The sequence below is a fragment of the Lepeophtheirus salmonis genome, chromosome 13, assembly GCF_016086655.4.
Source record: "Lepeophtheirus salmonis chromosome 13, UVic_Lsal_1.4, whole genome shotgun sequence".
Taxonomy (NCBI): Eukaryota; Metazoa; Arthropoda; class Copepoda; order Siphonostomatoida; family Caligidae; genus Lepeophtheirus; species Lepeophtheirus salmonis.
In genome coordinates, this window is record NC_052143.2 from 7,865,801 (window position 1) to 7,893,641 (window position 27,841).

Below are 27,841 nucleotides of genomic sequence, written 5' to 3' on the forward strand. Positions count from 1 at the left end.
TAGCCAAAAAAATTATTCAAATAATCTACCATTGGAATCAAACGAGTAAAAGAATGAAATAATATCCTACGCTAACCCTTTTTTCTTACTCGTTTTGACAAGATTTATTAATACGTTTTCTCTTCCACTAAGACAACCTATTACTTTTATTGCCAGAAATGACATCGAGGTAAACAGTTATCTTTTTCCCTTTCACGTAAATCATTTACACAAACACATGTATACTCGTATCTAAGTATACATGAAAACGTTTTATATCCTATAGTTTCTAATCTCTGGCTTTTTTGATGAACTTAGGAATAAATGTCAAGTTTCCAAGTTAGTATTTTCGATCAACTTTTGATCCTATTACAAAATGTTATTATCATATTTTTAGTACAATCAATATATATATATATTCTAGTATCCAATAGAAATTATCAATATATGTATGAACATTGTATATAGATATATATATATAAGTGTGTAACTAAGTATAAATAAAGGCATAATATATTGCCTTTCATAAATTTTCTTATATCTTTTCTTACTTTACTTGAAAAATGAGGGCTTATCATGTAAAAATAATGAGAAGAAAAGAAGTTTATACTGTTCTTATTATGTCTTTATTTGGTTGGCAGGTACATATTAGGTTGTTCCCAAATAATTAAGACTGTTTCATTTAGCCAAGAAATTACAATCAAACGTTTACAAAAATACTCAATCATGCCACATAGTCTCCTTCAGCTCAAATAACGTCCTGGCAATAGTTTTCCAGCTCCAACAGCTGCTTAAAGAGAGCTCCTCTTCGTTCACTAACTTCATCAACCGCTGAACGCTACGTGGAAAGTCATAATGGCTATCAAAAATCGTAATTCCAGAGCAGGTGCTTAAGCTTGCAGAGTAGAAATCGGTCACAAAGATTGAGATCCGGGATGTAGGGTCTCTGTTTGATCATGTCCACCTTTTTCTGAATTAAGAACGGTCTTTTGTCGTTAGCTATGTGACAGAGAATGCTCTAAAAAACGCTGATAGGTGTAGGAAAAGCTCTATTGATACCTCTCAAACACTCTATCAGGTTTTGTTCTTTACAAGGTCATTGACAGGGCAATGTTGTTGGATGTCCTTGTCTCCCGGATACCTCCTGCTGAAACACCTTTCTAAAGATTAAAAGTGGCATCCTGGATCTAACCATCCCATCGAAAGATGATTGCACGACTAAATCAGGCATCAGAGTAAACGATATTGAGGTTGATGTGGATCTCAGACACTATTTTATACAGTTTGTAGCGTATCAAAAGTACGAACGAAAATTATGAGTCTCTATGTTCAGACACATGAATAAAGAAACATGTGTAAATGTGGATTGTAGACATTATCCATTCAGTTTCCGAATAACTATGGAACGTTTTTCTAACATAAACTCATGTGACAATCGATCTTGGTTGAATTTTGTGGCTAATTCTTCTCTTGTCACTTCAAACGAACCTGTTTCAATAATTTCGGAACAGGCTAATATTTATGTATGTATACATATTGAACGGCTTTGTCAAAATAAATAGATAAAATTTCGGATCTGGATGGAGTGTATAGCCTTGTTTCAAACTTTTTATTCGTCACATAGTGTTTCTTTTAAATCATCCTAGAGATAAACATGATTTCAAAGCTTCTCATATTTTGATACATAAAATATTTGCTATATTTTGTGACTATGCAAGATAAAAGGTTCAAACCTTGTGTAATCATTGGGTAGGGTCCAAGAGCTTAAAAAAAGATGACATTTTAATATAGAGCTGTTTTTTAAAAAATTGGTATTTGAAATAATTTTGTATTAATCAAAACTCTCATCATTATTCTTGAAGAGAGAGAGAGAGAGAGAGCAATAAATAAAAAGTAATCACTGATGCTAGAAAGACAAAGAGTAACTCCGAGGATTTGTTGTGGAGTTATAAGTTGAGTCGGTGTTGCACTGAAAGAAGAATCGACATATGAGTAATTCCTGCCTATATCATTGATACATACGTAGTTGTTGCTTTCATATTTCTCATAGCTGTTCACAGCTAATTTAATGAAACATCATACATTAAAGCTACTCTCCTTCTAAATATTCATCAAATTATCAGGGTTACCATGTTCATTTTTGGTCTCTTTTTAATGTACCAGCATTTCATATTATTTGAATCTTGGATTGAGACTTTTGTTAGACTCACTGAGTAACCTGGAATTGATATCTGATTCCTCAGTTTTATTAGATAATCTACTTTTTTTATATATATACATAAGTATAGAACTGTACTGATGAAAATGATACTTGGAACATCTCATCTTTTTCTTCCTTTCCATAAAATCAACTCTATATCAATATTTCTCACATCCCTAGCAATATGTACAATCACATAACTATGATAAATTAGGAGAGAGAATGGTCATGCTCCCTAAATATTTATCAATTTTCGCAAAAGATTTTCTTAATTTGAGAGATATTCAATATACAAAATTAACTTATGTACTTATGTCTCTGGAATAAATGAAAAATAAATATAATGCAGTGATTGAATATATACATTTTTTTATCTTACCGGGTGGTACATGGAAATCTGAACGCTTAATAATTCAATAATTAATGGAGGTAGAGTAATTAGTAAACTAGTTTAAAAAAAAAAAAAACCTGAGCTATCTAACTTACGTACAAGTAGAGGAAATTAAACTTGAACCTAATTCACGAATTTCCATTCGAACACTCCAAGGATTTGGGCGTCTATAGGGCCGGGTCTACGCCATTAGCAAGTTAGAGAGGAAGAATGGCTCTATCAAAAAGGCCAAAGTGGACTCGGACGAGTTAAAAAAATAGCCCAGGCCAATCTTTTCAAGTCGATGTAGACCGATGCAAGAGATATCTGGATTTTACAGGAGACTGTCCAAAGAGCTATCAAAAAAGTGGGTGGGAAGAGCCTTATGAGGATAAAAAGGTCACTTTTGACGCCCTACAGCCATGATGCAAAAAAAACATCTATCTTTGGGTGCATGTTGAAGGGAAGGCTTGCAATGTACGTCAAAGTACTGAGCCAGCCATGGGAACTCGTGACACAGGTCTACATCTGCAGTGGGTACCAGACCTCCGCTTTTTAGTCCATCATTGGCGCTAAGAGTGGCTATACTAATGGTTAAGAGAGCTAAGATAGACAGCTATTTATAATACTAACTTTATTGATATTTTATTGTTGAATAATAAATCATATCTTAGTTGAAGTTTAAAATTCAAAGTTTCCAGATTTTAATGGACCACTCTGTATATATGAACTTGATAGGAACATACTTTTAAATCCAATTAACACGTACTGTAGAAATGTATCCATTAGTTGGACATGACTAAACTTATTTTGTAATTTCTATATAGAATAAAACTTTCTTGTGTCAAAAAACATTTGGTATTCATTGTATCTATTTTTATCATAAGTGAGATAAATTTTATAATTTTTACCAAAATATAGTCTCATTTCATGAAATCGACATTCATTAGTCTTTTAGTTATTCTGCACAAATGTAATTTATAAAATATATATTTTTCGACTGATGATAGAAAAAAGATGAAAATACAGACGTTCTTTGCGACCGGTTAGTTGAAAATCCTGACATAGTTCATGACCTCCAGATAAAATATCCTCTTTTGATATCTACACCACCCCTGTTGTAGAAGGCAAATACTTTTATTGTATTGTAATAACTATTAGTAAAAAATAGGGGTACTAGGAAAAATGCCCTGTAGAAAATTGACTGTGGAAAATTGCCTAGAGAAAATTACCCAGGAGGAAAATTGCCAGTTAGGAAAATGGCCCGTATTATGTTCAAACTTCTTGATGAATAACAACACATTATAAATTTGGTTAATGTTATTTATGAAAAATATCTAAACATATTTGTTTGCATCATTCCTCAAGGGAGTACTTTCAAGTCTGAGTAAAATTATTCCAATACAATTTCCTTAAAATTTTTAAATTCAATACAATTTGCTAGGAAATGGATCGAGAGGATTGGTAAAAATAAATAGCTTAGGCGCTCTTAAAATATAGGTTGAATATTCTCTAACCTCGGATTGGCTCAGGGGTAGTGTGACATAGCTACAAACCACAGCCAATCCATGTAATAAATCCAAGGAACCCCTCTAATACCAAAGAAATAGTTTAAGCCCTAGGTTTGCGAATTGAAAACTGCATTTTTTCTGTGTTTTTACGCACTCCATTTAACACTTTTTTCAGATGAATGATACGTTACCTCCAAATAACATTATTTTTATTTCAATATCAAATCAATAATTGGGTTTTCTTTCATTTTGGAATTTATAATGTGATTAATTGTGCGTTAATTAATTTTGTAAACTTTACGCCATTTAATAAATGGACTTATTTGTTAAATTAAAAAAGCATTTCTGAACAAAAAATTTGAGATGCAGTTGATTTAGATTGAGAAATTAGATAGTGTAGATCCAAAGGTTAAGAACCACTGATCAACTTTTATTAAAAAGCTATCTTCATAGACGGAAGTTGCTCGTAGTTTCAAGGTACAACTGTATCTATATGTAGATGAAAGAGGAGATTTAGGAATACAGTTGACATAATTGTTATACCATAAGACGACCTTGCTTTCTTCTTCCAATTTCATTATTTAATTCACAGAATCAATCCATAGGTTGGTGGTTTATAGTTAATAAAAAAAATGATATAAAAATTGAATATCTTTAACGTCAGGTTTTGTATTTTATTTTATTCGTTCCATTATGTAATGATTAATTATTATAACTGAAGGTAAATGGTTGGATAAAGAGGGGAATAGAAGGAGATACAGTAAGAGAGGGAATAGGCATTTACAAAAAAGATAAAATTTACCTGTCAAAAAAGAAAAAAAAGAAATGGAGACATCATAATCATCATTGAAAAGAGAGAGAAAAAAGCAAAGAAATGTGAAAATGGGTCCAAAAATTTATAACAATGTAATGTAACAAGACTGTAGAAAGGAGAAATAATAAATAAGAGCTGAAATATTATTTTTCTTCCCTCCGTACTAAAGCTATACAACAAACTCTCCGGTTAGCTTGAGTAGATTCCTTTAAGTAATAGATTAAGTAAAAAGTAATCTACGCTTTTTTATGTTATTGTAACATAAAATTAACATAGTTCGGAATATCCCATTCAGATGGTTCCAAATAATTTTCTGCCTAATCTGCACTTCCTCGTCAATGGAACAAGAGCTCAAATACTGGTCCAACTCGACGATTTCCATTATTTTATCAACATTTTTGACGTCCATATCAACCATAACGGAATCATTGGAGCCACTTCTTTGCTGTTGCATTCGATACTGCTTTGGTTTCATAAACAGTACCATTTTTTTTTTGCCGCCTACTCCACTTTTCCACCTTGGTCCTAGTGATACTGAAGAATGAATCAATTTTGTTTTCTTCTTCTACTTTCGTTTTGGAACGCTCTAACACACAACTGCCTTGCCCAAACACACAAAACTGTAAATGAACTTTTTTAATTGGAGGCTTAATGTTGAAGCTTTTTTGATGGAATCTATTAATCTTGAAAAATAGCTCACTAATGACATCTAGCGAAAAATGCTCAGAACTTCTAATTAAACTTAATATTGGTATCCTTTTACCCATAGATGTCCCTTTTTATGATGTCATAGTTGAAGGCTTTGTATCTATGGGCTGTTGTTATTTTCCCTCATGATGTATGCAACTTTTTTTTCCTTTTAGAAGGGGAATTTATCGAGGCGGTATAGTTTGTTATGTTGTAATATTCACACATCGACGCTGGAATGTATTTTTAAGGGGGTAAAAAAGCTTTTGTGCAGATTTTTTTTATAAATGCGCAATTTGACGAGGAACTCTATTGTTTTGAAAAATTTTCAGAGTTAAACTTTTTTGGGGCATTAACCTGATTATATATATATGTATTTTTTTTTTTTTTTTGAGCTTGGTTTTCCGATTTTTTCTAGAATAACCCAAAAATGTATTATTGAGAAAATAAAAATCAAGAATCAAGAAGGCTATTTACAAATAAACTTCAAATATTATATTTTTGGATTTTTTTTAAAAATCAATAGTTATTTACAGAGTAATATAATTTTTAAACAAATATTTCAAAAATTACATTTTGAATATTAATTTTTTCGGAAAAAATTTCCAAACCCCCAACTATTTACATACAAAAAAAAATGTGTGTATAAAAGTTTCAAATATTAAATTTTTTGGCAAACATTTCAAAAATCAATAGTTATTTACAAAGTATAAAATTTTTGGGAAGCAACTTCAAAAAAAAAATTTGTAATTCAAAATTTTTGGAAAAAAGTTCCAAACATTACATTTATAACTAAAAATTTCAAAAATGAGACTTATAATTTAATGTTTTTTGAACAAAATTTTAATATCAATAACTATTAACAAAAAGTTAAACGTTGTGGAAAAAAATTTCAAATATAAAACTTTTCGCCAAAAACTTTAAAAAAACAATAGTTATTTACAAAGCATTAAACTTTTGGAAAAAAAATCAAATATAAAATTTGAAATATCCACAACTATTTACAAGAAATTTAAATTTTTTCGAAAATAATTTCAAAAATTAAAGTTGGAATATTAACTTTTTCGAAAAAAAGTTCAAAAAATCCACAACTATTCATAAAAAAATTTAAATACAAAATTTTTTGGCAAAAAAATTTAAAAACCAATTGTTATTTTCAATGTATTCAATTTTTGGGAAAAAAAATCCAATATAAAATTTTTGTAATAAAAATTCTAACATAAAATTTTTGGAAAAAAAATTCTAATATAAATTTTTTGAACTTTAATTACAAAAATTCACAACTAATTACAAGGATATGAATTTTTTTGAAATAAAATTTCAAAAATCCATATCTATTGACAATAAAAAATCATTTTTTGTTAAAAAAGTTGCAAATATTGAACTTTTGGGATTATTTTCTTTTTGACAATAGCAAAAAATCCGTAATTTGGGCGGGAGCTATCGACCCTCCAGCCCTACCCTCACGGACGCCCCTTGTAAAATATGAATCAGTTGTATTATTGATAAAATCAAACAACACCAAATATTCTTCTTTGTGCCTTTCTTCCGTTCCCCCTCCAATCCATTTTGAAAATGACACCGACGCCAGGGACGTTACGTGAGACCCCTGACGCCCCTTCACGTGAATGATCAATATGGTAACACACATTGAGTGATATAAATAAATAAGAAGTCAAACTTAACACAAAAAATTCAGTCCTTTTAAATGGTCATAAACTCAAAAGTACTCCGCTAATTTTTTCCTAATCCATCCAATTAAAAATATTGTATTCAACCCTTCCTTCATCCCTAGTTACGTCATTAAATTGTAACACAGCGAAAAATTCCTATTTTCTTTTTTATATCGTAAACTTTGACTTACATAGACACTATAAAAATACATTCAAATTATAGCAAATTTATAATACAATTAATTTCATAATTGTATTTTTATGATGTGTTTTTTACATAGCATAGCGACATAACTCATTCAACAAACAACCCATTAAAAGCAACGGTTTTTTTAACAATATTATCAAATATTTTATGTATGTATTTAAATTATTTTTTAAACAATATTAACATTTATAAATTATATGCGTGTTTCAATAAATAGTTTTATATAATTATACATAATATTTTTATGTTATGAAGAAGTAATAATATATGAAACTGCAAAATAGTATCTTTACTCGTTAAATAAGTAGGTACCATGGATTTATGATATTAAGGCAACTTGTGCCTTCTCTATGACAATAGCATTACTATCAAACAAAGTAATCAAAATAATAGTATTAATCCTCATAAAATGTTGATGACAGGACCATTTCAAAAGTACCTTATGCAAATAAAAAAAACCTTCTTGATGTTAAAAAAATATCCCAAACATAAATATGGGATCGAACACATAGTTTACTTTTGAAACAAATACTAATAATTTAATTCCAAGGAGTTCCCGCAGGATTATAATTAAATTTTTGCTTTTTACTATTAAATTTAATTCAATTTTTTTTTTTCCAAAAAAGAATAATTTTTGAAACCCAAGCCCCCCTAAAAAAAAAAATATATATATATAATCCGGAATGAAATTGGTGCAAAATCACGAAGAAAAACAACAAGATATCTTAACTCTGAACAGAGCAAGCTGAGATGGATAGAAAGAGAAAAGAAGTTTCTTCAATTTCACAAGGTGAACAAAAATTCGAGAAAAGATTACCTGCTTTGTATTGAAATATTTTTATCGTACAGTCACTGTGAATAAGCAGAACAGGTGCTACATCACAAAAAAACGTCCAACAATGTCTCAGACTCAGTAGTTATTTTGTTATATTCTATCGTTTTAAATTAACTGTGATTCCGGATTGCTTTTATTTTATTTTGATGGCGAAGTTATTAAGAAAAAAAATGAGTCTTTTGACCGTCTCATTTTGATCCATTGGTCAAGAGATACAAGAACGATCTTATTTTGTGAGTGAGGGAGGTTGGAAAGCCATAGATAATAATTAAACATATGTACGCAGGTGCGTCTGGCATTTCTCCAATTTCATATTATTCAATGAGTCAAATAGTTCTTTACGAAATGTGCAATATATGTATCTTAGCATTTATTAAATATCGTTCTCTGATATCTTTGCAATTTTTTGAATAATTTGTTTGGAACAAGCATAAAGTATCAATGTTTCAATTGCAAAAATTATTATAAGACAATGTGCATTCATATATATATTTTTAAATAACTAAATATACTCAGTACGAAAGAGAATAGTGAATAAGAGAATGTTTACTTCTAGTATGCAAAAAAGCGTAGAGGGGGGGGGGATGTTGTAAAAAATTGCTAAATACATTAGCAAGACTAATTTAACTAACACTAAATTGAATAAAATTTATTTCACTTATATATATATACATACATTTTCCGTCATTCCAATTTCAATGGATTAATTTTTTTTTAGTAAGTAAGTAACGTATTTAACAATATAAATTGAAAATAGGGAAATTAGAAAGCTGATTTAATAGTAAAATGGTATTATTGATATATTGGTATATTCATATACAGGGTTGATCTTATCTAGTGGTGCACATATTAATATTATTTTCAATCCAAAATAACATGGGTGCAAAATCAATGAGGAGGAAAATAATCTCTGAACAAAACAAGCTCAGACGGTTGTAAAAAGCAAAGAAGATTCTAAACTGTCTCAAGGCCAACAAAAATTCGAACAAAGTTTTGCTCTTTTCCGATGAAAAAAAAATCAGTGGCCAGCAAAGGCGAATTATGCCCTCTTATTTTTGTGGAGAGGACGGAGCTGCTCAATACAAAAGTTTACATCGAACTTCTGGATAAGAAAGCACTACCCTGGGGCAGAAAATAGTTCGGGAACGACTTTGTTTTCATTTGATACAGAGCTCAGTGTCATCGCGCCCTTAAGATCCAAGCCGTCCTGCCAGACAATTTTACGTACTTTTGGGACCTCACATTATGGCCGCTCTCCTCTTGACGCAAACCCCCTGGTCTTCTCTAAGGAGAGGGTGTGTGCTACTCCTCACAGAGGCTGTCATCAAGAAGGAGTGGGCAAAATACGAGTCTGAGAGTATAGTCAAGGTCAACAAGGGATTTAGGCCTAGCATAGAGCCAATTATTAGAGCTGAAGGCTCACATATTGAATAAAAGCTGAGCCGATCACTATTTTCAAATGATTTCGTTAAGCAAATGTCCACACAAAACCTGTCATTTTACTCATGAAAAATAAAAAAAGAATAAAATTTGTACCACACTAGATAATATCAGACCTGTAATATTTTTATACTACAATAGTCGCCTATTTCTATCACTGCATGGTTTCATATTTTATTTATTTTCTTCAGTCCTACTAATTTTTCTTTTCTTTTTTTTGTTAAAAAGCTCTTAATTGTGATATTTTTTACCGTTCATGGTAGTTCCTCTCTCTTTCCCATACACCTTTCTATGTGTTTCATTGCGTTAAAGCAATGAAATATATAAAACATATTGAAGATCGATAAATACCTTGTTTTCCCCTCTTTCTAGTTATGTTATTATCATTATTGTTATTTGCCTCTTGTTTTAACAGAAATAAATAAGATTTATCATTTTTTCCTACTCGTTTCCTTAATAACAATAATAAAAAGGATATTGTAATATTAAATGAATCATTGATTGAAGATGGCGTCGTCCATTAAATATGAGTAACTCTTTCTTTCCTTTTTTTCGGAAATACATTCATATATAAGATGGATTTATAGAGAATCATAACAAGAGTATAAATCATAAATCCCTCTTATAAAAAAAAAAAAAAATAGGACTTACATATACATCACATAAATATATATATTTAGCTGATAAAAAAAGCTCTCAATAATATATATTTTAGCTATCATGGATGTCAACAATCACTCTTTATAAATGCTTTGAATGCTATTAAGCAATGACAAACATGGGACATACTTTTATAGAAGAGGAAGACAAAGGGAAGAGAAAGTGGGGATATTTTTGCAAATTTCTTATAAAAATAAATGCTTTTATTTGAAGGAAAAAGATACTGGTGGGTTATTGGTTTTTTACCCCTTTCCCCAAAAAAAGGGACTATTTCCTTTAAAAACATGTATTAGTATTTTTTAAAGTTAGGACGAAAAATAATTCTGCTTAATTCCTACACACAAAATTATAATCAAATCATTTGAATCAGCAGTTGAATGCCGTCCTATTTGTTACGTTTTATATACTTACATAAAAGTATTCTTACATATATACAGGGTGATGATTTTAAATCCAGAAAATTTAAAGATAATATTACAATTTATTTCCCATAACTAATTCATCAATTAAAAACTTGTTTGATCTTAGATGTAGGACCCTTAAGACAACCCTCTCCAGCTTCAAACATGACCTCCAACCTGAGACAGGGATTGATACGGAATGTCCATGTGTTCTTTGGCCTGTGTCTGGCACGGAGGCCCACAAAAATGGTTGTAGGGCATTCGTATTCGGAGGGCATCTAATGTATTTTGCATTTTTCTTATAACGTTTTGATAGTTAAATCTGATGAACAGACTTTCATAAACATATATCTTAGTATTGCCAAGATATTGAACCTTCTAAACTTGTTCCGGATTTAAAATCCCCACCCTGTATATATGTAAATTATGCAAATTCTTTTTCAGGGGTTTCACAAGACTTGCTCCTATTATTTATGATCAGATAACCACAGTTTGTGTGTGTGAGTGTGCTTTCTTTTTCTTTGTCGGTATAAGCCATAAATTATATAATGTTATATGTGCTAAGAGGTTTATCTTTCTTTCTCAATCTCTTTACCCAAGTTAAAAGAAAACTAAAGTTAGAGAGAGAGAGAGAGAATCCAATAAAATAATATATTCGACTAACTAAACGAAAGACACCATAGACAAATCTACATTTTAAGAAGTGAAAAAGGAGACCTATGTACAAGTGATGGGAAGATTCATCGGAATAAGAGAATCCGTTGTTGTTTTTTTTTGCTGGAATTGGTATTGGCAAGAAAAAATAATATTTAATTAAAATTTCCTATTTTTATGTATTACTTGTATTCAACTATTAATTACTTTTCAATTATGAAAAAAAAAAAAAAAAAAACACAAATTAAAGGTATTTTGCTTTTCACTAGAAAATTAAATACCTGAATTTTTTTTTTTTCCAATAATTAAAACTTAATTTTTCAAATATTTTTTGAAAAAATCTAACTTTTAAATTATTCTACAAAATTTAGTATTTGATTTTTTTTTAAATTAGAAATTTTAATTTCGTAATTTATTTTTATAATTAGTTGTAGATTTTTGATTTTTTTTTTTTTTTAACAATTCCAAAAACTAAGGTTGTTCCAAAAAAACAAAAACAAACATATAATCCTAATATATTACATTTTTTCAAAAATTTAATATTTCAAACTTAATTTTTCAAATATTTTTTCGAAAAATTTAATTTCAAAAGTTTAGGAAATCAGGCTCCCCTCGCCCCCCAAAAAAAAAAAAAAGTATATATATATATATATGTAATTCTGAGAATACCCTTGTTAATGAAATGGTATTTTTAACTATCGTTTAACATATTAAAAAATTGGAATCGTCATCGGTAAATTTAACTAAAATTGTATCGGGTTGGGCATGAGTATTTTTATTTTTTTTAATCGTCCCATCACTACTACATACACAAATGTATGCCGCAATATTTGAGATATGATTCAAGTTATAATTCAGTTTCCTGGAAATATATTTATGTAGGGAGGTAGGCAAAGTTTATTTTACATTTATATTTCAAAGTCAGGAAAATACACTTGTACAGAATAGAAAATATGACTTGAATAAATAATCATTTCCTTCTTTTTGATCATTAAAGACGAGGGTTCCCAAACGCTGGGGATTGCGTTTCAAATCATTGTCATGTTTTTAAAGTCTTCAATCCAACCTAGAAAATAAAAGGAACGTGAAGCTCCTTTTCATAATAAATTACATTTGTTGAAAAAATCATACTTGTTAGTTCCATATCTCATTCAAATAAAAAAAAAAGAAGAAATATTTGGCATTTTTGAGCAATTTGACACTTTTATCGATTTGAGTCAACTTTTAAATAAAGAAAAAATCAGTAATCTACATACAAATATATTTATATTTAAGGTGAATGTTTGTTTGTCCTTTAATAACGGCCAAATTAATTAATGGATTTTGGTGAATTTTTTTATATAGATTTTTAAGGCTCCATAAACAGTTCTGTTAACATTTTTCGTCTTTAAGGGCGTGCTGGCCTTTAAAAAGCACTATTAGAAGGGTGGGGGTATATTTAAGCATATTAGGAGGGTTCTTTTGTGCCTAGAAACGCGGCAGTGATAGAGTGTAAGCTTTATTTTGGTCCAGTACTTCACCTGTATAATTTAAGTCACAGGCTGTATTTTTGGATACTATGAGGGTTCCTTGTTGCTCAGAGAAGTGACTGCGGGTTCGGCGTCTGACCCAGAATAAAGCAACCACTTCGTAATCATGTGATAGAAGAGTCCCTATATAATGCCTATATATTAGTATACTCATAAAACCAAGATGAGCAAATTCGTAAAATTTTACGATCTTTATTTTTTGTTTTATGGTAAGCAGAAGAGTTCATAATTAATTTTAATTTCTTAACGTCCCAGGCAACGCAGGGTAAACCTACTCTAGTAATTGTTATATCCAAACTTTTAGGTTAATTTTTAAATAGGAATTTATATTTTTATAATTAATTACTAGTGCGCGGCACGGTAGTACAAGGCATTGATCGGAGTTATTAGGCATCGATAAACAGACACACTTTGTAATCAATTATATAAATTTGTTTTATGAATAAAGGTAGAAGATAAAGCCTTAAAGTAACTCTCTGTTTTGAATAAAATCACTCACACTAATGCAGTGCTTCAATACAAAGATGTTTATCTCCTCTAAAATGAAGGAACAATGATAAGCGTTAGAGTGAGAAAAAAGGAACATTGTTCAGGTAGCCAACAGCATGATGAGCACGCTAAAAAATGCTGAGGTTTTATGACCCTAAATAAATTTTATCTATAACTTTTTAATATGAGGCTGTAGGCTTTAGCTACATAGAATCGTTCTTAAAAATAAGTTTTTCTGAGACAACAAACAAACAGACTGGAAAACACTGTTTTATTGAAATTAATTATTAAAACTTTTTTGTCCGTTTCTCTAAAATTTTAAACGTACAGAACAATAATAATAAATCACGAATGATCATTTTATGTCATTTTATGCTAGTAAGAATTGAATGAAAACCCCTAAGTTCACTTCAGAAAAAAATCCCACCACTTTATTCAACAAAATCCCCTTTTTCCAGCACGGATTCCAATAAGTAAAAAGTATTATTTTTTGTGCAATTTTGGTCCATCATTACTCATTTAAATCCTTCATAATTGATAAGTTTGAGAAGGGATTACATAAAGTAAATCTTTAAAGGAAAAATAGGAAATCCTCTTAGTATTTATACACTTTTGTAAAAGTTTGAGATCCCACATAAAACATAAGCCCTGATTGAAAATTGGATTGAGAATGGATTTATGCATTCCATTGTGAGTGACTGAAATTTTTCCTACTCAAAAGTTGGATCAAACTTATACCAAGAGTACATATACTAAAAAAAAGAAAATAGAAATTTTTTAACCACCCAATTTCAAACGAGTATTAACGTGATCCACGCATACAGTATTATTATAACTAAATATAGAACTTAAAATATACATTTTTGTCGACTTGTGTTATTAATGGGGGATCCTCAGACTGATCAATTTAAATAAAAAGGCCGTGAATGTTAGAAAGTGAGAAAATATTGATAAAGGTGCTAAATATATATCTTACCTTTGGGTGAGCACGTCGAGGAAAAGCTACCTTTGGATCAATCTGTAAAGAGTAGAAATGCTTAAAGTTAATATACTTAAAATATATATAAAATCAATTAACTTCTTTAAAGTGTATCAAAATACTTTTTATAAATATTTAAGAGAAAGGGGAAAACGAAATCTATGTAATTAGCGCAAGATATCTTTTTGATTTATTGCAAATGAAAACGACACATATCCTCCGATATATATTTAAAATATGCTTTAAAATATTATAATATTTAAAAAATATGACAAAAACAGACTTGAAAATGCACAAACTTGTCCTACCCACATAATTTTTAATTCCTCGGGCCATAAATATTGTATTTATGTACATATAATTTAGAAAAACTCACCTTTTTACCATCTAGATCATGTGATCCATTTGAGAGCACTTTGTCCACACTATTCGGATCAGAGAAAGTCACAAATCCAAAGCCTCTGTAAAGAAAGCAGTTCATTACTATCTTTATTGTTGTATTAATTCAAATGTGTTTCTATGTTTATTTTAGTGTTTTTCGAAATAAAAAAAACAGAGTCATAATTTTCATTTCTTCGTGTCTAAAATATTTTATTTTTTTATTATTATTGTAATAAATAAAATTGACATAGACACATAACATTAAAAGTAAAGAGATATCACTTCTTGGCAATCATTCTACCTGTACCTAATATTCTTAATATTAGTATGTAAAAATTCACATATTAAACGTGAGTATTTTATTTAATACTTTTTATTTATTAGTTTCATCCGTGACACATACACACACGCCTATACGCCAATGTCACTTACAGGAGGGGAAAGCCTTTGGAAAGAGGGTTCTGGCAGTAAATGCATGCAAGGTATGCATGTAATACGTAAATATATTCAATAAATTTGGAGAAGAAGATTCTTACAATTGTTTGTACGTATAGAAATGGAGATAATCTATTTGATAATTTGTATATAATAATAAACTAGTTATAATACATGTTTGGGTTTTAAGGCTAGAATGGACACTTACAAGAGAGAAAACATGGCCATTTTCAACAAACCATCAGACTCTTAGACATTGACTATAATGTATCAAATTCACCCTAAGTTGAGCAGAGTTCATGTAAAGCCATAATCAACTGATTTTATATTCCATAATATCCAGGATAATTGAATATTCAAAATGGCTGCCATTCAAACTCAGACTTTAGGTCAAACTAAAGGTGTTAAACAACCAATTTCCAGTTGTTGATAAAAATTGACATCATAGGAGGATTTTGTCACTCAGTAGTACCAAAATGACAAATTTAGCCTCGCTTCATTTTATTTTATGAATGTTCGAAAGTAAGCAACATGACTGTGGTACTCTTTGAGGTTTTGTTTAAAACATCAATCTCCAAGACGGATAGATAGGTAATAAATTAAACAAAATCGAACTCATTATTACTAAAGTACTACTTGTTCTCTATTCTGCACCTTCAAATAAGTTCAGGATTTCTACAAGCCTTGATAAATTTGTCACGAAATAACTTCCTCGTTTGAACGAGTTTGGGGAAATTGAATCTTTGTTTTGTTTATCGATAAGCTCATTGATCAACCTGCACCATCTTCCTTACCCCTGCTTAAGTTCGAAGGTTTTTGCGAGTTTTTAACTATTATCTACAATTAATCAAGTTTTCATTTGCATACTCTTGTTTCTTAAGGAAACGAAGTTCAGTCGTGTTTTTTAAGGGGGTTGTCCTCATGTTCAAAAGTATGCCTATTTATAAATGTTGAAACAAATAATTATATTTACATTGATTCTCTTTTAATGTAATACTTCTATGCATAAACTTTTTTTGCATCAAGCTAATTAAATTTCTAGAGCTTCAAGAGTAAGTGCATTCCAATATGGCTCAATGTTACATTTTAATCTTTATTTGTCATCGATTTGTCTTGAAAAAAAAATATGTTTATTCGTCGAAAATTACAAATATAAATTATCATTAATTTATGTATCACATATAAATTTTCAAATAAATTGATGAAGGTTAAGGAGAATTATGTCAACATTTGGAAGGGGGTGTCCTATGGATATTTCATCCAATTTTTGTATTGAGTTTTTCGATTCTTATCGAATCTTTGTTAAAATGTAACATACGAGCACAAAAAACTTTCTACTACAGCTTTTGTTGACGGAAAATTAATGTCACCTTAATTAATAAACCAATAAAAGATAAGAATCCAAGTTGTCTCTGATTTATATTAAGAATATGTACTTCAATTTTGATATTACTTGTGATTTGTAATATTTTAGTTACTATATAAGGCTGTATATTAATAATTTGAACTGAATAGAAATAAAAAAAATAAGTTATATATTAACTGCAATATGAAAAATTAAACTATTTTAGATAATTTTTTAGATTCGGAAAAAGTGAATTTTATATCTTTTTTCACTTTTTAAGTGAAGACAAATTTTGAAGAGTAAGGAATGTTTTATAAACAAACCCTATACACTAAAATAATTAGTAATGATATTACTTTTTTATTTCCATTACCCATAGTAGTCCTAAAGCACTTAATATATATTTTTTGTATACCCAAAAAGCGAGAGACGCATTTTAAAAAATATAAACATTTTCCGACAATCCTTTCTTACACGTTTTTCTCACTTTTTGTGATTCAAAGTTGTCAGGAAACGTGTATATTAGAAAACACGTAGGGATGATTCTTTTGTAGAGCGCCAGGAAAAAATAGGAGCGAGAATAAAACAAAGGAAATGTGATCAATTGAATAACAGGAAGGAGTAAAACAAACATTCCAACCATATATTATTTTTTTGAACGCTTCTCCAGCATTTTTCTAAGGGAAAGGCACGCAAAACGTACTAAAAATTGGGGAAGCATATATAAGTTTATAGACGCTCAAAATAACATTGAAATATGTTATTTAAGCTGTCAAAATATTTTAAAGAAGATATTAAAAGTGAGAGCACCCTTATCCTGCCATTATAGACCCTATGGTTTATAAATACTAGAAAATTTATGCCTTCAAACCTTTTTAGCAAAAGGAAGGGGGAAAGATCAAAATGTAGATGCTAATTAAAACAATATATTTAAATTAAATGTAAAAAAATAAAAAGGCGATAAATCAAATTGACAACTTTATCAAATATTTTAATAATTTGCTGCTTTTAAAAAAAAAAATTTAATCCTTCCGACAGAAGGAAAAGAAAACAGAGGTTATCAAACTCTTAGCAATAATAATAATATTTTTGTGTATTTGAATACTAACAAAGAAAAAAAAAAAAATAGCGAAAAATATGATAAATGAATAAGATTATGAGAGAGAAAAAATAGTATTTTATTTTATTTTTAAATTAAATTAATAATTTATTAATGTGTATATTTCGAAAACAAGGAATGAAACAATCTGAATATATAGGTATATGTATCTATGTAAATATAAAGGTAAAGAGCTAATTAGTACGAAAAATTGTTTTTGAACTCGTCTAAGATACTGAAGCCATATTATGGAGAATGTCAGCGGTAGAATATTTAATTTATAGTTATTTCTTTAATTATCTGCCTTTTTCTCTTAAAATTTTAACATGAATACTATTCTGGGAGTTTTTAGTCTCACAACATCAAATTTTTGAAAATTGTGATAACGCAAATGTGTAAAGGAACTTCTTGGTTCCCAAAGTTAAGGCTGTTAGCAGTGGAATCCAGAGAACAGGGGAATGGTTCATAACTTCTAAGGGATCTGGTGAAAATGCACCCACCCGAAGTAAATCCTGAAACCTTCATGGAATAAGAGATAGACCAGTTTTTTTTTTTTCAGATTTGAAGGCAAAGCAGATGTAAATTTCATATTTGTAATGCCTTTGAATGTGTTTCTTTTTGATGAAATAAATATATATATTATTTAAGTTTCTTAAATTTTATCTTTTATATCTATATAACAAAATAGTAGAAAAGTGTATATTAAAAAAAAAAAAAAATCGGTTTTTATGAAGAGGTTTTGTGATAAATTGCTTATCCGTGTAAATTACTCTTTTTTCATCTTTGCTCCCTCTTTGTGTTGTGTTGATCCTTATTTTGGACATAAAACTGATTTTCCGTCCAGTTTAGTCTCTATCCAGTGCAGGTCAGTCCTATAACTAATAAAATACAGTCCCTGAAGTCTATTTCTTTTTTTAATCGGTTCTAGTATTGATCGTCCGAAGGAACGACAGTCTTAAAGACTGGTCCCAAGGACTAAAAGGACCGTTCATAAGACTAGACTAGACCCAATTAATACGAATTGAAACAGAAATACTCATTCTTTATTTAAGATAAATTATACTTTGATTTAACTCACAAAACCTTGATAAAAAAACAAGCATTAAAAAAAATCTATCTTTTAAATTCTATATTCAATAGTACTTGACAGATTTATTATTAATTTGTAATTATTTTTTTGTATCACATTTGATTTTTGAGAAATTTTTAATTTGAATTTTATCAGTTTTTTAAGTTTTTTTTATGTTTGGGTCACTTTTCGACTACGAAAAAAACAATTATCCTCATAAAAGTTAACTTCTCACTTACAAATTTTATATGCAGTCATCAAATCCTGAGAAAAGTTTATTTAAAGGTAAAAAAATAATTTTTTGAAGGACTCTTGTTTGAAAGGAATAACGCCTTAATTTATGAACAGCTTTTCCTCTAAGTAAATTTATTTGCGGCATGAATAATTTTAGGTTTCAGTTACAAAATCCTATTTTATTCTAGATTCTCTAGTTCAGCTGCAATATGTATTTGAATTGACATTTATTGAGGAAATAATTAATAAAAGGTTTATAAAATAATAGGCATATAAAAGCCCACCGTTTACCAATTTATTTATTTTTTAATTTTTGTATATAATGTAATTAGTGTTGGATCGGTCTTGAGATTGATTTCCTGATCAGTCCTCTTTCCCCTTGCTGTCATTTTTGTAAATAGGTTCGATCTTTATTACCATTCAACGGCCCTACATGGTGTTACCTCGCTAACGCAAAAATAAAATAACTATGCATTTTGTCACCTGTCGATTCCGTCTTCTCTCTAAATAGTTCATGGCTATTTCATAATTGATTCTTTTTCATAAATACACAAAGTAATAAGTTATTCTATATACATGCTTAGTGGTGTTGTATTCCTTATTTATTCGGTCAGTGCAGCCCTTGGGACAAGTCCTTAACTGTCGGCCCATGGAACTTTTAATAAAAATATCGATGATTTATTAAGACAAATAACATATATGAAATATATGTATTAAGATTATTACACATATTATTTTTTTCATTAAAATACAATATAGTACGAATTTATAATATTGTTAATTAGTTATATGATTTATTTTACATATTATATAAAGAAATAATTTAAAACAAAGGAAATACACCCTTGACGTCAAAAGTGATCGTTTATTCCTTGTTTAAGGACCGGCAAATGGGACTGGACTGAACCGCAGTCCTAAATACGGACCAATACGACAATACATATCCTCAATTTCCAAAAGAATATGAATGCATTTTCTTGTTGATCCCTCGTCGTTTTTATAATATATATTGTTCATTCTATTATTTAAATGAAGAAATTTTGGCAATTTCTTCATAGAAATAGTATAATAACTACTCTTTTAATAAAATATTATTAAGCAATATTATAATACAGTATCGAATTAAATACTATGTAGATTTTAATAATATGTAATTCATTTTAAAAATGGTGAAACAATAGTATGACATTGATAGTTTGCAAGTATATAAGAGATAAATAACAGTAGTATGATTGGCTTATTTAGCTAACTAGCAGATGTTTTTGGGGCTTTTTTTTAAAAATTTTTTTGAATAAAGTTTGGTTGATAGAATAAAGGTAACGACGTGCTTAAGGACCAATTAGTCAGTACTTCAGTCCCAGCACTATCCTATCTCTCTTTTTGATTTGTCAACTCCTTGAATATTATAAAAACGAAGGCAATATGATTGATAGCTAGAATGTCTAATAATAATCTCAGGTCTTGCTCTGTTTGCAAGAGCTTATGTTGAAAAGGTATAACCGATCCTGACAAAATTTACTAGGACAGTACTCATTATACTAGAATTTTAAAAAAAATCAAATAATATTACTTCTTTGTAAATATTGTAATTTACTCATACATTGAATGATTTCCTTTGCATGTACAGTGTACACGTATAAGTGTTGTATATACATATTTATACACTGATAAGTATGTACATGTAGGATATATGTGGTAACCCATCTTTATTTTCTTGAAACATAACTATATAAATATGGTGGTTTTTAACTTATAAATGGTATCTTCTCAAGATTTGATGCTTGCATATGAAATCAAAGCACATATTTAAAATTAATATTAAATTATTAAATATTATATGGAAGGACTAAATATATTGTACAAATAAACGGATAAAATTCAGGGGTTTCTCGTTTTTTTTATTTTGTTGAAATATGGAATTGGCCGGCTCGAAATCCGTTCCTTTTTATTAAAAAATGAAATTGCCAAAGTTTGAGTAAAATTGAAAAAACATATAAAGGTAGCTCAAAGGCCTCAAAGTTTTGAAAAGTGCTAAATTTTTTTAGAGAGTGACTTCTTCCTCGATTATTGCAAGACCTGTTCACGATATACCTTTTTATATTTATAAAATTTTTTTAAAATGACTTAATTTACTTTAATAAATATGTATGGCATTCTAAGAATATTTTGCATTTTTCTTCTGTAAAACAAGATTATTTGTTAGGTTTTATCAGTCCTTCATGTTTCATGTAAAATCAGTCCAAGTGGTTTGGTCCTTCTTAGATATTCCAAATTTCAAATTACCCTCTTTGACGCATCTATGCTAATATGCACATTTATAGTACTTTTGTTTACGATTTAAATCCATTCGCTATAAAACTATTCACATATTACAATAGTTAAAGCCTATTTATAAAAAAAATAATATTACTTAATAATTAGTAGTTTCCTTACAGTTTAAATGAACTTCTAAAAAAGAACGAGGATAGTGGAATATGTGTATCTTGATCGTGCAAATATATTTGAAGGTATGAATCTTTGTTTCTATAGCCTCAGATGTTCCATTGATAGAATTATGAATTTAATAAAATCCCTGCAAAATTATTCTGTAAGCAATAGTCTAATTTAAAAAACGGCAAATCAAAAAATTTGTAATTATTTATCTGAAGATCTTGTTGGTTTAGTTCCATTTGATATTGGGATCAGTTTAGCATTCAAAGGAAAATATTAAATGAAATGAAAAATAGGGAAAAATAATTCCAAAATAATATGAAAAATGTATCTTTAAAAATGGCAAGACAAAAAAAAATCATTTAGATACTGAAACTCCCAGAAGAGTTTTGAGAGTCGATTCAAAATGGTGCCTAAGTAACTATGATGATAAGAAGGCCTTTGAAATAATAGATGATTTTAAAGCAAGCATAACGAGGAGTGGCACTCATTAAATAATAGAATGTATCGTTAACAACTGACAAATCCCAATTTCAATTCTTATAGCAATTCATTGATTTACTCTGTCTTTGAAAAGAAAATATGAATCTATTCTACATTCGTATTTCGGACATACAAAGAAAAAAAAATAAGATAACCATTTATTAATATGATTAATGGAATATATATTATTATTTTTATGATATAAATTATCTTATAATAAAACTAATAAAATATGTATCACAGGGAGTAGAACAAAACGTTATTGATGATAACTGAATATAAAATATATATTTTTTTATAATCATCAATTTTTGAAGGAGTTGAGTTATCTCTAAACATAGCTCAATTTGACATAACATTGTATTTTTAAACTCAAAAAGAACCAACTGTTAATCTACGACTTTAAAAATCAATCATTATTAGATTGAAGTCACTTTTTTATTGAAATTTTCAAAACTTTGAGGCTGTTAAGGTACCTCTAAACATTGTTGAACGTTGCTCAAACTTTGCTAATTGTATTTTTATATCAAAAGGAACGGATTTTTGTCCGGAACCTTGAACATTTCACAAAAAAAAAAATCAGAAACACGCTAATATATATATATAAAATATTTTTAATCTAATTTATTCTTCTTCTTAAGATGTTAAAGGGAAGATGTTGAAAATTACATATTAAAGAATTAAGCAGTTTTTTAACTTTTTAATCAAATATTCAAAGTGGAATTTTCATAAAAACAATAAATGTAAATATATATAAAGAAAGTATAAAATTTCTTTAAGATGAAAAAATATTAAAGGAAAAAAACTTTTTTTAATTACATAAGCTTTGATTTTTTCCCCTCCAAAAGATATATAAAAAGAGTATTTAAATTAAAAGTATACATTAATTTCGATACTTCATTGAGTTATGTAAATATGTCTACATATTAATTATGAATAACTTAATTATTTCACAAGTTTATAATATTTTTGGTTTTCAGGCAAAAATTATTCACTATTTAGTTAAACATATGTAGAAAGATGTTTTACTTTGTATGGAAAAGGATATAATTTTTAAATCAATAACTAGAACCTCCAACAAATCCATACCCCATAGTCCTTGTAAACTTATAATAACTACCACAATTATTTAAAGGACTCTTTTAGTATTGATATAATTTTAACAATGCAGTAATAAATCAAACAATGACTATTATTTACCCTTGAAAGAATGATTGCCCAAGGCATAATTATATCTAAATTATATTGAGAATAAATATATACTTTTTTTTATAATTGGCTGATTCAAATTGTGATATATTGTAATGTAAGATTTAATTTTACATAATATAGATTTTAATTATATGACATCATTCTAAAAAATACTGTTTGAAAAAATTTAGAGTTTGAGTAAAAATAATTTAAAAAAATAGAGATCTAAAAATGATTCTGACTTAAAAACTAAAAATTTACTGCAAGGAGCACAGTGGACAACGCGCTCTCGGAGAAATTATGTATATATATATTGACTTGAATGACAGTTCCTATGTCAGATAAAGTAATCGCAATATTACCATGTTCATTTATACTTAATATTGGATAGACCTAAAAATATCAGTCCAGTCCTAATAAAAAATTTCATTCCTAGGGCCGGTCCTTATCGGCCTTTAATAGTAACTACACTAGCTGAAATGACGTAGTTTACTAGCTGCGTCATAGGAGGAGGAGTAGGGATAAAACGTATAATACCCTTAAAATTAGCTTTCATTTGCTATTTTCTTCGTTTTTATATTCTTCAATCCTATTAAGGACCTTAGGACTCATGGACCGACTAATATGTCCTTAGGACAGTTGAACTTTAAAACAGATCCGATCAGACCGATAAAATGAAAACTGAAAGGGGGGGAGGAGTCCAACACTTGGACTGATATAACACAACTTTTACTTATGGATGCAAATTAAACTGACCGATTGGATCTGAGGGTTGCTTACTTATATTAGTTTGTTTACAAAACGATCGAGAGTCTTGCTGTTTTGCGGCACCATAATACAATTCTCTGAATGAATATATTACTTGAAATAAATATATAGATAATGGTACAAGGAAAACTGCCTTGGGGAAAATTGCCCGTGGAGATTGCCCTAGAGGAAATTGCCATGGAGTAAGATTGCAATAATATACTCACACATGAGGATACTCCCTTGAGGTATAGAACAAACAAGAATATCACGTCTTTGTTATTGGTCGTAGAAAAATGTCACAAATTTTAAAATTCCGTCTTAAGTTAAGTATGTTTATCAATTGAATACATTCAGTATCATTATTATTGAATGTTTGGCTGAATGGATATACATTATACGTTTATCAATTTATCAAAATAATAGACGTTTACCATTTAAATATCGGGATGATGTATAGATTTTGACGTCATTGAGCAAAAATTATTAAATGGGACTACTTTTGTGTACAATTCTGACGTATAGGACCTAAAAGGTGTCAAAATTTGAGACAGTTACACTCCTTGCTGATCCGACATACATTTAAAATCCTGAATTAAAATTAGGATTAAAATTTTCAAAATATAAACTTGGAGCTTTATCAAACGTTAATTATACTTTATCGAATATTAAATAGAGTTATGATAATTCAATTAAGTAAAAAGGATTGGTTAAATTAACGTTTTGTATGCAAACTCTATAGATCTAGTAAAAAATTAATAGTTATTTGCAACTTTACTTAATCTATTTCACAAAGTATTGCCAGTTATTTGAAAGGGCTGTTTTTTCAAGTGATTTTTTCAGTATTTTTTTCCTATTATATGCATATTTTTGAATCAGTATTTGTCCTAAAATATCTACAGAAATACTAACAAATATATAATAAAACTTATTTTCTGTAAATGATAATTTAAATTGGGTTTTATATTTCATGTGAATTTATTTTTTCTCTTGGAAAAGAAATGTGAATGTTAAACAAAATAAAATTTTGAAAGAATCTTATTTTGAATTAAATATTACATTTAATCTTTATCTATTCAGAAAATTCATTTAAAGTTTCCCTTTTTTAAGAGTTTATCTCTAGAGGGTTTGGTTTAGTAGCAATATAAATTTGATTGATTTTTTGTGAGGCAACTACTTTCTAAAGTTAAATAAAAAATATTATATGAAGATAAATTTAAACTTTTTAGCATTTGAGAACATAATATGTTCAACATATTTCATCAAAACGATGTTTTCTGAGCACGCACATATTTAATTGATTGAATTATTTAAAGGGTAAGAGATCAAATAGAAGAGATAGATTTTTGACATCCCTTCTATCAATTGATAAATGCATAATATATAAATATCAATATTTTATTAAGGGAGAAAGCTCTATACCTACTTTTTAATCACATTGAAATATATGTTCAAATACATGAGCGTTATACATAAAATAAATATTTTCCATTGACAAGTAATAAGTAGAATTAGGGTTTTTGAGCAATCGCTCAAAAAATGGCTCACCTGAACTTTTTTCATAAAAAAAATAATGCGCATTTTGTCCTTTGCTCAGAGATAATTATTGTTTTTTCTAGAGTGGTATGAAATAAATAGAGAAAATTGGGGTTCTACGAGGTTAGATTGCACAACAGTATTTTATGATTCTTTCATGATATTTTAGAAGGAAAATCCACCTGCAAAAGCTCTTCTTCATTAGGCTTTCTTTTTGGAGATAAAAATATGTTTATGATACAATCCCCCATATGATTATATGATCAGATATGTTAGAGAGCATGATTATGAAAACAGATAAACAGATGAAAGGGTAAAGTTGTTACAAAATTGACGGTTGAATACTCCTCCTTGAATCTTTTAATAAAAGAAAAATACTTTAGCGCCAAATTGCGAAATCCTGATCTTCCATTTATGCAAACGTTTGGAGGAATCATCAGTTGTGGTGATGATGAGATACCTTCATCTAACAAGACTCCTGAAGAAAAAAAAGGCTAAAAAAACCGGAGCTAAGGTATAAGTGTCCAAATTATGTTGCCTCATTGAAGTAAATATTTATTTTTGTCCTTTTATTATTTTTTATTGAACATTCAGTCATTTAAAGTGCAGCAAGGTATTCAATTAAATTCTTAGATGTACTCTAAACTTTAAATGAAATATATACAAACCTAGCTCGATATTCAATTAACACGAACGTTAATTATGAATTAAGAAGGATATTTTCCTAACTGATACGTTTGTATGATTTTTACAAATCTTCCATCCTGAATCAAGTAATTGCCACTCTAAGTTATGAGATGCCAACAAACAGCCTGTCATAGATATTTCTTGAATACATGAAAAGATGTACAATCTACAAGTTTCAAGAAATAAAAATATAATTGTTGGTCTTTTAAAATAGAAAGAAAACATTTTCACCTATCTGTTATAGATATAACAATTACATAGATTCTAAGCCATTTAACACTAGTATTTTTTGCTTTTCTTTTATTATTAGAGAGTCAATGTTGATCAATTTCCGTGTAATAAAAATTACAATGAGGCACGGACATAATTATATTTAGATTTGAGACAAATCATCAATAAAGAAAACAACATCATCTTATTTTGGTCTTTCATTTGAGAAACACATTATCCAGTAACTATACATTGCAAAAGCAAAACATGATTGCAAGATCCAATTATGAAAACATTCAACTATACAAAAATATAGGCTACCCTACTCTTAATGAATTTCACTTTTAATCATGTGTGCTGTGATTATTTTTTAATTAGATATTTATTTACTAATTTGTCAGATGCTATTTTTTATATTTATAATTATGTTTTATAGGTGAGGTTTTTTTGTTTTATTTTCTCGCCACCTTTTTTTTTGGTTTTCTTTTTAGAATTTTTTTATTTCTAGTATGAAGGAAGTGTTGTATTTGTTATCTTGAACACGAATCTGATTTGATATTAGTGATAGATTGCTATATAAAATTGTAACTTATTATATTTATTATACATACATATATTGGTATGTACACAACTCTAATGTCTGTATATGTTTATAAGTACGAGTAATAGTCACCTTTAGGTAATTATTAAATCAAATAAAGACTGTTATATATATATATAAACAAAAAAACTAACTATATATTTAGAAAAATACAATTCTTACCTAGAACGTCGTGTAGTCGGATCCTTCATGACCATCACTTCTGCAATATCCCCAAAATTGCAAAAATATTCTTTAAGTCCTTCGGGAGTCGTTTGCCATGAGAGACCCCCGATAAACATTTTCCTACAACGAAAAAAGAAGTTAAAGAATGAGCAAATATTTAATTGCCTTCATTTTTTGTTAAAAATGATTAATAACTACTTTATTCAATATTTATTTACAATATGTATTACACCAAATCCTTCATTTATTTTTACTTTTTGTAGGGGATGGGAGCATAATGGAACATGAATTATGTATTGTGGAATTTTTCAAAAATACTAGGAGGAGTAAATCAACAAAGTTTTATTGTAGAAATATTATAGAGAACGAAAAAGAAGTAATTTCTTTACTTATCCATCACTGTCCTTGTTGTTATTTTTCTTTAATGCATCATCATCAACTTCTCAAGACCCAAATATTAGAAATAAAAGAATTTCGTATGTATATAAAATATACAACAAGATCAAAATATACACTATTCATTCAAGAATAAAGAAAGTAGATCCATTTAAACGAGTGGAGGAGGAGTGGAATAGGAAATATATAAATAAAATTTAAAATTTATATCCATGGCTTTTTTTATGGGAATTTACAGCACATTGAGGTCAAATCATGACCTCAAACTCATTGAATAAATGGATAGCTTTTTGTTTTTCTGTAATGGTCTTAAAATTTTGGTGTTTTATGAATGTGTCCAAGTAGTACTTGAAATTCGCCCCGTAGAACAATCTTTACTAATGCCAAATTCAATTAAGTATGA

At 28.7% G+C, this 27,841-nt stretch overlaps 1 protein-coding gene across 2 annotated transcripts in view; it reads right to left on the reverse strand.

Annotated features, from left to right (window-relative positions):
- The window catches only part of Rbp6 (RNA-binding protein 6), a 135,165-nt gene that overhangs the window by 84,926 nt on the left and 22,398 nt on the right, over positions 1 to 27,841 (reverse strand). For both annotated transcript variants that reach the window (XM_040723270.2, XM_040723269.2), the window contains exons 2-4: positions 27,040 to 27,162; positions 14,806 to 14,890; positions 14,427 to 14,468 (exon numbers count right to left, since the gene is read on the reverse strand). In XM_040723270.2, the coding sequence (XP_040579204.1) occupies positions 14,427 to 14,468; positions 14,806 to 14,890; positions 27,040 to 27,162 (250 nt within the window). The remainder of the gene's footprint in view (positions 1 to 14,426; positions 14,469 to 14,805; positions 14,891 to 27,039; positions 27,163 to 27,841) is intronic.